The sequence below is a fragment of the Limulus polyphemus genome, unplaced genomic scaffold (assembly GCF_000517525.1).
Source record: "Limulus polyphemus unplaced genomic scaffold, Limulus_polyphemus-2.1.2 Scaffold4411, whole genome shotgun sequence".
In the NCBI taxonomy this organism is placed as follows: domain Eukaryota; kingdom Metazoa; phylum Arthropoda; class Merostomata; order Xiphosura; family Limulidae; genus Limulus; species Limulus polyphemus.
The window spans coordinates 67,469-79,280 of record NW_013670021.1 but is presented as its reverse complement, the minus strand read 5'-3'; the positions used below and the strand labels follow the sequence as shown (position 1 = coordinate 79,280).

Here is an 11,812-nt window from a genome sequence, read left to right as displayed (position 1 = left end):
TAACTCGACATTATCTAGTGAACTATGAAACATGCTACCCTGATTAATTATAAGCAGTGTTTTTAAAGTATTTACATCGCAATTGATAAACTTTGAAGCTAGGAAAAATCAAAATTTTAAGACATTGATTAAATGTGCACATTTACAGTTTAAGTATGCTGAAACCTAGGAAATGTTATTACTCTTCATCCCCCCCCTTTTTTTTATGAAGCAGTAATAACATCCAAGGTTTGCTTCATTTCAGGTTTGTTTCATTTGTTGATTTGCAAATATTGTTTATTTACTATTGTTGGTTCAGTTTATTTCAACAGTTTAATTTCAATAATGTTTGATATAATTTTCAATATGAGCTGAAACTTTTGCATATTTGCATAGCTGATGAAGGTGTTACAATTTAGTGAACTTGTAGGGTACTGTTAACTCCTGACACAGCTATGATAACAAAATACTGAAACAATAAAGATGCAGTCTGGAGATAAAATTTTTATTATTTTATTTATGCTATCAGCAAAACTAGTTTACTCTCTTATTTTAAATTAATGTCCTGATTACATGAAAAAAAACAACAACAGAATATCAATTGTTGAAAGTATTCCTTATTTCCTCTGTTTCATTGTTCAGAAGTGTTCATTTCTACTACCTATTATATCTGTTATCAGTGGGGAACTAATTAATCTTGTATATTTTAACTTGTAACAAATAGATAAAAAAAGCCAACAAAAACAACTGGTTTCCCCCCCTTTTTTTTTTATAATTGTTTCATTGCCTAAACTCAGACGTCTTCCATGATGGAACTACATACTGACACTGAAAAGAACAGTAACAGATACACAGGTGGATTAACATCAGTTACTAGTGTGAAGTCTTGTACTATACTTCCAAGTGCGTATAATCATGCAGTTGACAAGAGAATTCACCAGTCTTTTGGATCAACCCCGTCTCTACTGTTTGGTAAAGACTATCCATCTGTAGGACCTCCTTGCGGTAAGTGTGCTAGTTATTTTGTTCCATGATTCCAGGTCGTATTAAAGCTCAAATGGTAAATCGTCTGTTATGTTTTTCATCATTATCTCGTATGATTATGATTTGCTGTGATTACTAGCTAAATGTTGAAAAAAGAAAAACAACTTCCTCTTGCCTGTTTTCTATTATTATTATTATTTTACTTTTTGAAAATATATATATAAGTAATACAAACTGTGTTTGAAATCCACTGTATTTATTGCTAAATTAGGTGTAAGATATTGTAGGTATACAAGTACTGTTTTTATTGTGTTTAATAGGATAAGCTAATGATGATTTTCCAGTTGAACATTTTATCTTAGGTTAATTGTTTTTCTTACTAATATACTTAGTTTAAAATGTGTGGAGGTATTTTTTTTCATGAAACGTGACAAATTTGTCTATGCAATAAACGGTTAACAAAAAGTTTCATGTACAAACAAAATTATGATGTCTGCAAGACCTGCCAACTCACTGACTTTTCTCGGACAGATGTAACATTTCACTCGCTCTAACTCGGAAATCTTATGTTAGAAAAAAGAAATTAAATGTACGGGCATTTTTCTTTAAAAGACTGAAATGGGACTATTCGTGTCTTACCTGCAGAAACTAGAACCGAAGACATTATCATTACAGTGAATTATATAATAATTTTGTATGTGTGTGTGTGTGTTGAAATTAATGAATAGGTTATAAAATTGGCAGTGCACACACCATGGAACTTGATAGTCATCATTTGATTGATTTTGTTACCCCCTAGCAAGAAACCCTTTTCCAGCTCTCGGTCATAATAGTCCTGTTCATCATGCAGTTGGCTTTGCAGTTGGACCTTATAGTCAATCTCCCAGTCCTGTGTTTCCAGGTAGCTGTAGTTCCAGATCTTCTCAGTCACCAGCTCGGAGCCCTCTGTTAAACGGGCATTCCAGTGGCCTTACTTCAGCTCCATATCTTAACTGTAAAAGTCCAGAGCTCCACCAACAATCAGTTGGAGTCACCACTGATCATGCAGTCTCTTCACAACGGAATAGTCCACAGCAGGTAAGAAGGGCAATGGAAAGTGTTTCTGGGCCTAGCAATCATTATTATGTCCATTTTAATATCAGTTTTCAAAAATATTTTTTTTCTTTTTTAATTATGAACAATTACATTCAATGTGAAAATTTGTAAATAACTAAATTAAAATATGTACATCGCAGCAAGGCTGCAATACCTTCTCCATATTTAACCCATAAATGCGAAGGGTTTTTACAAGAAAAAGTAAACAAAAAAACAATCTTTTTTTTTTCAAGTTATACGAGATTATATTAAAGAATTTTCAGAAATAAAACAAACAACAGAGTAACTGAAATTGTGATTTACCCTGTGAATCATAACTTCCATACTAACGTCTCAATTATTGTATGAAGATACCTTTGTAGTGATGACTAGATTTTCTCAGCTCATAGTGTGTGTGGAGCCCGGCAAGACCCGGTGGTTAGGGAGCTCGACTCGCAATCTGTGGTTCGTGGATTTGATTCCCCGTCACACCACAGCTCATAGTGTGTTGAGCCCTGCAAGACCCGGTGGTTAGGGAGCTCGACTCGCAATCTGTGGGTCGCGGGTTTGATTCCCCGTCACACCAGATATGCTCGCCCTTTCAGCCGTGGGGGCATTATAATGTGACGGTCAATCCCACTATTTGTTGGTAAAAGAGTAGCCCAAGAGTTGGCAGTGGGTGGTGATGACTAGCTGCCTTCCCTCATGTAACTTTGCGCAAAATCCATAACAAACAAACATAGTGTGTGAAAAGTTAAAAGACAACTTTCTGAAGAATGATTTACATAAACGTTTACTGGCAGTAGGTAAAAAACTTCTATGAACTATAATGCAAGAATAATATTAACACCTTATATCGAGGTAACATTTACAAATAAATCAAGTAAATTATGAGTTTTTATTTAAATATCTTACTGGAAAAGAATATGTTTTATTACTTTTATTAAAATTTGTTAAAGCATTTCAACATGTAATAAAAGAGATATTATGATTGGAAATTTGATGCGTCTTGTGATAGCAATTTTTTTTATAGTACGAATTAAGTAATGAAGTTTCATTAGGTTAAAATTGGTTTTGGCTCTTGGATTTGTAAACGAAGTATTTTGTTTTGATGTAGAATTTAGTTTCACGAGGCAGTCTTGAAATGTTTAGATATTTTTATATGTGTAAACTAGAGCAACAGAAACAAAGCGGAGGCATCTTTCTTTTCCCCGAATCGGAGCCCAAACCACGGAGGACATCATTACCCGGATGGAAGTGCAAGTTTTTCGTCAAACCCTACTTCAACTCAAGGAAGAGAAGCCATGCTCTCCAGACCCATTCCATTTGGTGCTTCTCCATCCCCCACATTACTTCATCAGAATCAACAAGGGTTTGAACGACCACCTAGTTCTGGGTATGAAGGTCATAGTAGTTTCTCTGAACCTACTTCTCACACTTCACCACTTCTTCATCAGTCCAGTTTTGAGATCCGATCAGCAGGTAAAGAAGAGTTCAATATAAGAACAACTTTCTTATAAATCTTGAAGAGAAGGATGAGATGTTTTATTTATAATATATGTGATTAACTTAATACAGCAAGTCTAAGTACAATGGCTTCTGTACACAATTTTCCATTTAATTCATGCCTTGCCAAGGTCATTGTTTTTGTGACAGAACAAGTTCAGGTGCTCACCATTTACTGCTGTTTTTTCCAAGTTGTTTGTTCAGATTTCAAGGTAACATTTTGATCAAGATGAAATTCAGTCCTGTTTAGATATACCTTGATAATAATGTGAGAATGTTTATATCCTTGCCTGGTCTGATTAGGTTTCAAGGTCACATCTACTGTTTTATTACAGCATGATTTATAAGCTATGACAAGTAGAGGGTTTTGTAGTGACTTAAAAGTAAAATGTGCTCGGGTACCCTAACTGTTTAATTTCTAACTGCTGTGTGTTGCCTGGAAGTTGAAACATGATATTATGTTAATGCTGCTAGGCAACTTAATGTTGATCTTTAATTGTTCATAACATTTTAATGTGGTGTTTAAGTACTTAGAGAAGAGCGTCAGACTATTTTTTTAAGGATAAGTTTATGAAGAACAATGCAATAATATAGTTGACTAGATGACAGTGATTAAACATTGTTCCAAGTATATCACAAAACTTAATGTTGATCTTTAATTGTTCATAACATTTTAATGTGGTGTTTAAGTACTTAAAGAAGAGCGTCAGACTATTTTTTAAGGATAAGTTTATGAAGAACAATGCAATAATATAGTTGACTAGATGACAGTGATTAAACGTTGTTCTAAGTATATCACGATACTTAAAGTTGGTTTTTGACTGTAAATTATAAGTAAATAATAAGATTATAGCTTGATAAGATTGATTAGCAGTTGTTTAAAATTTGGCCTGAAAACTGACTATTGTTTAAAGTTTACCTTAAAACAGAATGTCACTTTTAAAATAAATATGAAGAATATTATATTCTCTTGTGTTTACCAGTGTTTTAATGTTTTCTTAAAAACCAGCTGTCACTTTTGACATAAATATGAAGAATAATTGAACAATGAAGCTATAATATATTGTTTACCGGTGTTTTAAAGTTTTCTTGAAAACCAAACATCGCTTTTGACATAAATATGAAGTGTAATTGAACAGTGAAGTTATAATCACTCTATTATGCCTTACTGTTGTTTAAAGTATGCAAGAAAAGACTGTTTTTATATTTGAAGGTTTCTGAACACTATTTTGCTCAAGGTGAATCATATTGAAATTTAAGATTGTATTCACTGGTCGGAAGTCACTAAATGTTGTCAGTAGTATTCAAGGGCCTCTGAATGCTTTACTTATTCTGGAATACCCGAAGACTGTACTTAAGTTGATAGGATATCTGTTAACATAATTGAATTGATTTTTAGTTTTAGTTGACCCATTAATGTACTGAATTAACTTTTTAAAGATGTTGTGAGTAACATCCTAAAATGATAAAATAATTTATGGTCCTTGTAAGAGCTTATGAATGCTCTGTTCACTTTTTTAGACTTAATATCTTATTTAAAAGAAAGGAACTACAATTAACTTTCATTAGGGAACTTTATCCAGAAAAAATATTTATGTGAGAAAATCTTTCTTGCATGAAAATTGCATAACAGAATAATTAACTTCAGGAATGTGTATCTGCTTTTTTTTTAAAGCCTCGAGTGCATCTATAGCATCTAGTGCTTCAGATGAATCGAATGCTAGTGACTTTGCTGGACCTCTTCACCGATTATCTACAGACAACAGCAGCGACGAGAGTAGAGTGTCTTTAATGACAGACATATCTCTGGGATATTCAGGAGGAACGGGTGGCATATCTCGCCAACAGCTTCTGAGTGGGCCATGTCCCATATGTGGAGATCGTATCTCTGGGTTCCACTACGGCATCTTCTCTTGTGAAAGCTGTAAAGGTTTCTTCAAAAGGACTGTGCAAAACAAAAAAAACTATGTGTGTCTACGTGGTGCCAACTGTCATGTAGCGATGACCACTAGAAAGAAGTGCCCAGCTTGTCGATTTAACAAGTGTTTGAAGATGGGGATGAAACTGGAAGGTAATTACTTGTCAATTTCTCAGAATGTATTTGCACCAGAATTTGAATATATTTTTTTTTTTTTATACTTCAGAATTTAATTTTATTAAGAAACACACTTGAGCTATTTTTAAACTTTGTTTCTAAAAGGAAAAGAAAGCATTAGCTATGCTCACCCCACAAAATAAAGTTATTTTGCTAGAAATCCTACTATGATCTTCATTGTTGATATTAACATCTCGTTATGTATATAAAAAATGAGTCCTTATATTGAAATCTCTCTGAATAAGCAGTGTTCACATATATTATAGCATAAATTAGTTGTTCCAATAATTAGCAGCAATGTACTTTAAACAATAAAATCAAAATATTGATAAGACACAGTTCATAATTTTGATAGAATAATAACCGAATGCTCTGAGTTCTCAGAGCTGTGAATGAATGTTGTGAAAGTACCACCATGAATCGTGAGGTTCTAGGTCATAAATAAAAAAGATTAAATTACTACTAGAAGTATTGAGGATAAGGGAACTTATGACTGTTCTTTATGAAAAAGCAAAACACGAACTGATAATAGGAAGTATTTATTAAACGTTTCAGAATCATCAGTAATCTAGAGATACAAAACAAACAAATAATATTTGTAATTACAACAGAAATAGGATATACATAAGAAGTAAACAATTTGAATAACCAAATCATAACAAGAGAAAAAGAAAAAAAAAGTGACACAAATGAAATAGTTAAATTAAAATAGATTTAAATATTTAGTGACAGAAGAAGAGTTTTTATGTATATTATTATTATTTATTAGAAGTTCAGTATCATGTTTGGCCGTTGAGAGAATTGCAAAGTTGGAGGGAGAGAGAGAAATCATATGTCCTTTTCTGTATTGTGTTGATAGACACCGTACGTTAATAATATTGATCAAATTATTATACATTGTTAAGCACTACCATTGTATTTTTTTTATTCATTTTTCCATATCTGTTTTATTTTTTACCAGTTTTTTAATATAACTTTTATGACGTTATCAAACTATATTTCAAGCCATTCCTACATATTTCTTATCACACGATAAAAAGGAAAAATACAGTCATTAGAGCGAAACAAGGCAGGATATGAGAATGTCAAGGATAAAGAGGAGTTGTAAAACCACTGCTTACACAAGTGTTGCGATCAGTCTTACAAAAAAGTACAGGTAGGCAAAACTGATTGTTTCATTCTGGCATTCACCTGATAATGTTCCTATCTCCTAGAAGAAGGTCATAAGGTGACCTTCAAACCTGCCAGCTTGGAAGGACGTGTAGGTGTACTGTTCAAGGTCAAACAGGCAGTGTTTGTATTGTGAGACTCGCTATACTGTTTTGGAGAAGAATTTCTGTGCATTTTATTCTTTCACAGTGGCATCAAACTTCAAAATTTTGAGGAAGCAGTTTAATAAAAAAAATATATATTTCATTGATTTTAGTAAATGTCATTAAAACGTTTTTAGCTATCATGTTTTATTAGTAACATACCACAATTATTCTTACTTTAATGGTGATTTTTATTTGCTCTATCAAAATAACTTAGCTATTTTGCAGGAACTTGATCTTGTCTTATATTATGTTGGATAATTAAGGTATTAAATTACCCACTTGTTATCACTGATCTCTAGCATATGTTTCCTGGGAAGTGTAAGGCCTTATAGTCCCTTGAAAAAGTCCTTTCACAACTTTCATCAGTATCCCTTGGCCTACTCTTGTATGTACAATATAAGTTCCTTTATTGTTTGAAGGATATTATGATTAAAGATTTTCTGTCGATGCAACTTGCAGCTATCCGTGAAGACCGCACTAGAGGTGGCCGGAGTACTTATCAGTGTTCTTATTCCATACCCAATCAGTCTGTCAATGATCCTTGGATTCCATCAGGATCTGAGAGTTGCATGGGGCCTCCTCATACAGACCACATGTTCCAAAGCCATGCAAGAGGTAAGTTTCATGGTCTTGAAGGGTTCCAAAACCCTGTCTCATTTGTAATGAATTTTATTTATTATTGTATACAGCTTTTTCTTATTTTGGTAAGCAGGGCTGTACCGAGAGTAGGGGGTGTGAGTTTGATTTAATTTTTTTTAATATGGTCACACAATTTATATCTCACACCATCAACGATTGGTGTGGTCCCATTGGTAAACAAATTATTCCTTAACTTTTTTTAGGTTTCGTACAATTTCTGTATACTAAATCAGGCTTATCGCTGTCATAGGTTTTCACCACTACTTGTAGTGATACAGAATTAATCTGGTTATTCTAAACAAGTCTTCTGACACATTAAGAATTAATTTTTGATTTAGTTTCAGATGGCCACAACCGTTCTCCAGCCAATCAGTCTCCACCCTATATACCACAACTCATCCAGGAGATAATGTCTGTAGAGCATCTCTGGCATTATTCAGAAAAGGAAATGACCAAGGTTCCAGAGCAGTTGGAAGAGAAACCTATAAATGGTGAATCAGATTTTTTGACAACACTCTGCAAGATTGCAGATGATAGGCTTTACAAGATTGTGAAATGGTGTAAAAGTTTGCCACTTTTCAAAGAAATCCAAGTGAGTCTTTTTTTACTCAAGATCTCTTGCAGATTGTATTAAATCAAACATTACACACACCAAATACTTGATTAAATCCTACTGAATATTCAACTTTGTTGTACTGAAAACAAGATGAATTTTTAAAATAAAAAAACGTTTTACATTTACAACAGAACACTTAAAAACAAATATAAAAAGTAGTAGTAGTAGTAGTATTTTACATTGTTTCGAGGGTACGGTAGGCCAAATTTTGGCTTTAACGGACTGCTCCTGCCCGTTTATATAGTGGGATGATGTTGCAAGCTTCTATACTTAAGCTTTCTTCAGATTGAAGCTGAAACAATATACAATTCTAGAAACAGGCAGGAGCAGTCTCTTAAAACTTTACAAGTATTTTTCTGTATTTTCTTCATATTTAGGTATATTCGATCTTAAAAGGTTCAACAAATGTGAAATTTATCACGTAAAATTGCAAAAACATTTACACTAACATTAGAAAGCTGTATCATTTTAATAGAAACAAGATAAAGGATATCTTATACCATAATACAATATGATGATTTTAATAGTTCTTGTACTACAAAAAAACTGAAGAGACAAGTATCCTTACAGCGAGATGAATTCAACAACCTAACTTGAAATTACAATAACATAGTCAAAGTTACAGCAATGTTGGAAAATGTAAAATTAGTTTAATAATGCGAGATTTAAAACAAAATACATATGAAAGATATAATGCTGTAATTTACCTTCAAGTCAACATAAGATAAAGCTAATTTCTTACTATACTTAATGTCCCTCTAGTGCCACACAAGTGTACTAAAAAGTTCTGTAATTGAATTTAATATTGATATCACTTGTACTTTCTGAACCGTCTTAAAATGTTATTTGGAGTTAACTTTGCACTCCTAAGAATTCCCATTTAGGGTTTTTGAACTTTACTTTTGTCTTATACTATTTGTATTTACCTGCTGTGAAAATAAATAGCCATATATCCCTTGATATGATTACATTTCACAGACTGAACGAATTTAATAAGTATCCAAGATTAGTTGTTGAAGAAATTTTCCATTTCTATCACAGAGGGATGATCAAATCTCTCTTCTTATTAACTCCTGGTGTGAAATGCTGTTACTGAGCTGCTGTTATCGGTCCATGTCTACTCCAAATGAAATACGCATATCAAGAGGAAAGCCTGTCACTTTAGAACAAGCTCAGCAGACTGGTCTTGGCCCTGTCATAGAGCGAATGTTGAATTTAACAGAACATTTGCGTACTCTTCAAGTAGACCAGCATGAATTTGTCTGTTTGAAGGTCATCATCTTATTGACCTCGGGTAAGTTTTTATATTTATATATATGGAAGGTTAATTCAAGTGGAGGTAACGAAAGTTACTATATAATATTAACATAAAATGTTAATAAATCCATTTCTATTTTATATACCAGAGAATTTAATGATATAAACGATATATTTGTATATGTCTTGAGAGTGTCTAAACCTTGCGACAAGAACATTTTTCAGACTGACACAAGTGGGTTGATAACATTTAGTAGAAAAACAAGTATGCTGTAAACTTGAGTTTATCAACTTAACTAATGAGAGGTTATTTCTTCATGGGCCTTTCCTTAACATTATTTCTTTGTTAATGCTTTTGGAAGTAACTTGAAATTTTTCTTAATAATAAAACAAAATAATAGATAAAGGTACAAATTAGGGTTGACACTCAGAAGCTGTCATATCTTTTTTTTTTTAGACCTGCAAATTTGATATGATTATATATATATTTCATAATTTTGTGAGAATCTGAGATATATGACTTTTGTTTTAAATATATACACAAACTAATAAAAAAAGTTGAAATTAAATTAAAGGTAAACCAAAGGGTAAATTACATCTACACCTATTACTCATCAAATTCCCTTTTTGTCAGAAAAGTAAAAAAAGTTACTAATATTTTATGCACTAAGTTACTAGTGGGTTACCATTAGTTACATGGTCCCTGAGAGTATTAATAACACCAAAAAATCAGATCACTATTCCAATTTATTTATTCAGTTAATTAATGCTGAAGCCCTCTGTGTATTTTACATAAAATATAATGATTTTTTCCCAAATGTTGTTTTGGTTAGTTTCTTCACACTGATTGTTGAATCAAGTAAAAACATATATGTATTCCAGTAGTTGTGAATGTTATAAAACAAGTTGATAAGTTGAGTGTTAAAGAGAATATCTTCTCCACCTTATGTGTTTAAACTAAATTTAAGTATTTTTTTTATTAAATGAATAACACATAAAATTTTGCTATGAATTCAGATGTAAGTGGCTTGAAAGAACCAGATAAAGTTCGAACCTGTCAGAAACAAGTGCTTGAAGCTCTCCAGTTATACACCCGCATTCACTACCCGCACCTTCCCAGCAAATTTGGTGAGCTACTGCTGCGAATTCCTGAATTGGAGCGAGCCTGTCAGATGGGAAAGGAATCATTGGCTAGCAAACAACGTGGGGGTGAAGTGCCTAGCTTTCACCTGCTAATGGAGCTGCTTAGAGGTGACCACTAACTATAGTGGAACAACAGTGCTTTTATTAAGTTGTTGATGATGTTGCCACTAACAGTTTGGTGAAAATAATGTATTCTAAATTGGGCTTTTTTTTTTTTTTTTATTGAGTATTTTAATTCTGCCAGAACTTGGTATGTTTTACTTCAAAGATGGTATTATTTTCCATTTAACCAGCTATTTCTAGTTACTGAAACTGAAAGAGGTTGGAAAGACTTGGCACTTTACAAATTGTTCTGATACAGTCTTTAGGTACAGAAAAATTTCATGCATAAAATCAAAAAGTAAAGAAAAAAAAATAGACATTTACGAATTGTATTCAGATTCATTAGACCACATACTGTACAACACACCTTATCACACTACACAATTACACCAAGGTCTTCACTCTTCTAGCTTCTAGAACTTGAAATATATGCCTAGCCAGATCTGGCAGTGGAAATCAACTCTGTGTGTGATATCAGGAAAAGTAGGATCAAGTCAAGGTTCCAAAAGGCAGTTCAGGGATGCTGGTGGAAAACAGATGAGAAGCATATGACACTTGCATTAAATTGTACATTGTGTTTTGTACATTTCTTTTTACTTGAGGCCTGCGAGATGTATGCCAAAAGTATCCTGTCACATACTTCTACATCACAGCCACCAAAGAATCCCTCAGGTCTGCCTCACTGAGCTGAGAAACGATCCTCCTTCTGCTGAGTTCTCTGTGTTTTGGCTTCCTGATAGGGGACAACTTTTACGTTCTAGAAACTGGCTAAAGAAAGAGAGACCTTGTGATGTGATTTTTTTTATATTCAAGTTGTGCTTAATGAAAGTTAATGTTTTTTTTTTTAATCAAGATCTTTTGACAATACAACTCTGCAAATTTTTGAAATTGTGCTGCATATCTCCAACCTTTTGTCAGTCTTTCAGCTGATAATTAGTGTATAGAAGCCTTTATGTTGATTGACTCAATCAAACAACTGAAAAGGTATATTTTATTTCAACAGCAACGGCGTCTCTCATATCTCTTTGAAGTGATATCGAGTTGACACAGCTGTAGTACGTGATATTCAACGTTCGTTCTTTGGATTTGAACAGAAAGCCT

The 11,812-nt window shown here is 33.0% G+C and overlaps 1 protein-coding gene across 1 annotated transcript in view; it reads left to right on the top strand.

Moving 5' to 3' along the window:
* Positions 1–11,014, top strand: part of LOC106471104 (nuclear hormone receptor FTZ-F1 beta-like) — a 14,548-nt gene extending 3,534 nt beyond the window's left edge. Inside the window, exons 2-9 of the mRNA XM_013931691.2 lie at positions 777–984; positions 1,763–2,040; positions 3,213–3,519; positions 5,219–5,614; positions 7,414–7,569; positions 7,932–8,185; positions 9,251–9,503; positions 10,484–11,014. Of these exons, the coding sequence (XP_013787145.2) occupies positions 777–984; positions 1,763–2,040; positions 3,213–3,519; positions 5,219–5,614; positions 7,414–7,569; positions 7,932–8,185; positions 9,251–9,503; positions 10,484–10,728 (2,097 nt within the window). The 3' untranslated portion in view covers positions 10,729–11,014. The remainder of the gene's footprint in view (positions 1–776; positions 985–1,762; positions 2,041–3,212; positions 3,520–5,218; positions 5,615–7,413; positions 7,570–7,931; positions 8,186–9,250; positions 9,504–10,483) is intronic.
* The last annotated feature ends 798 nt before the right edge of the window (positions 11,015–11,812 follow it).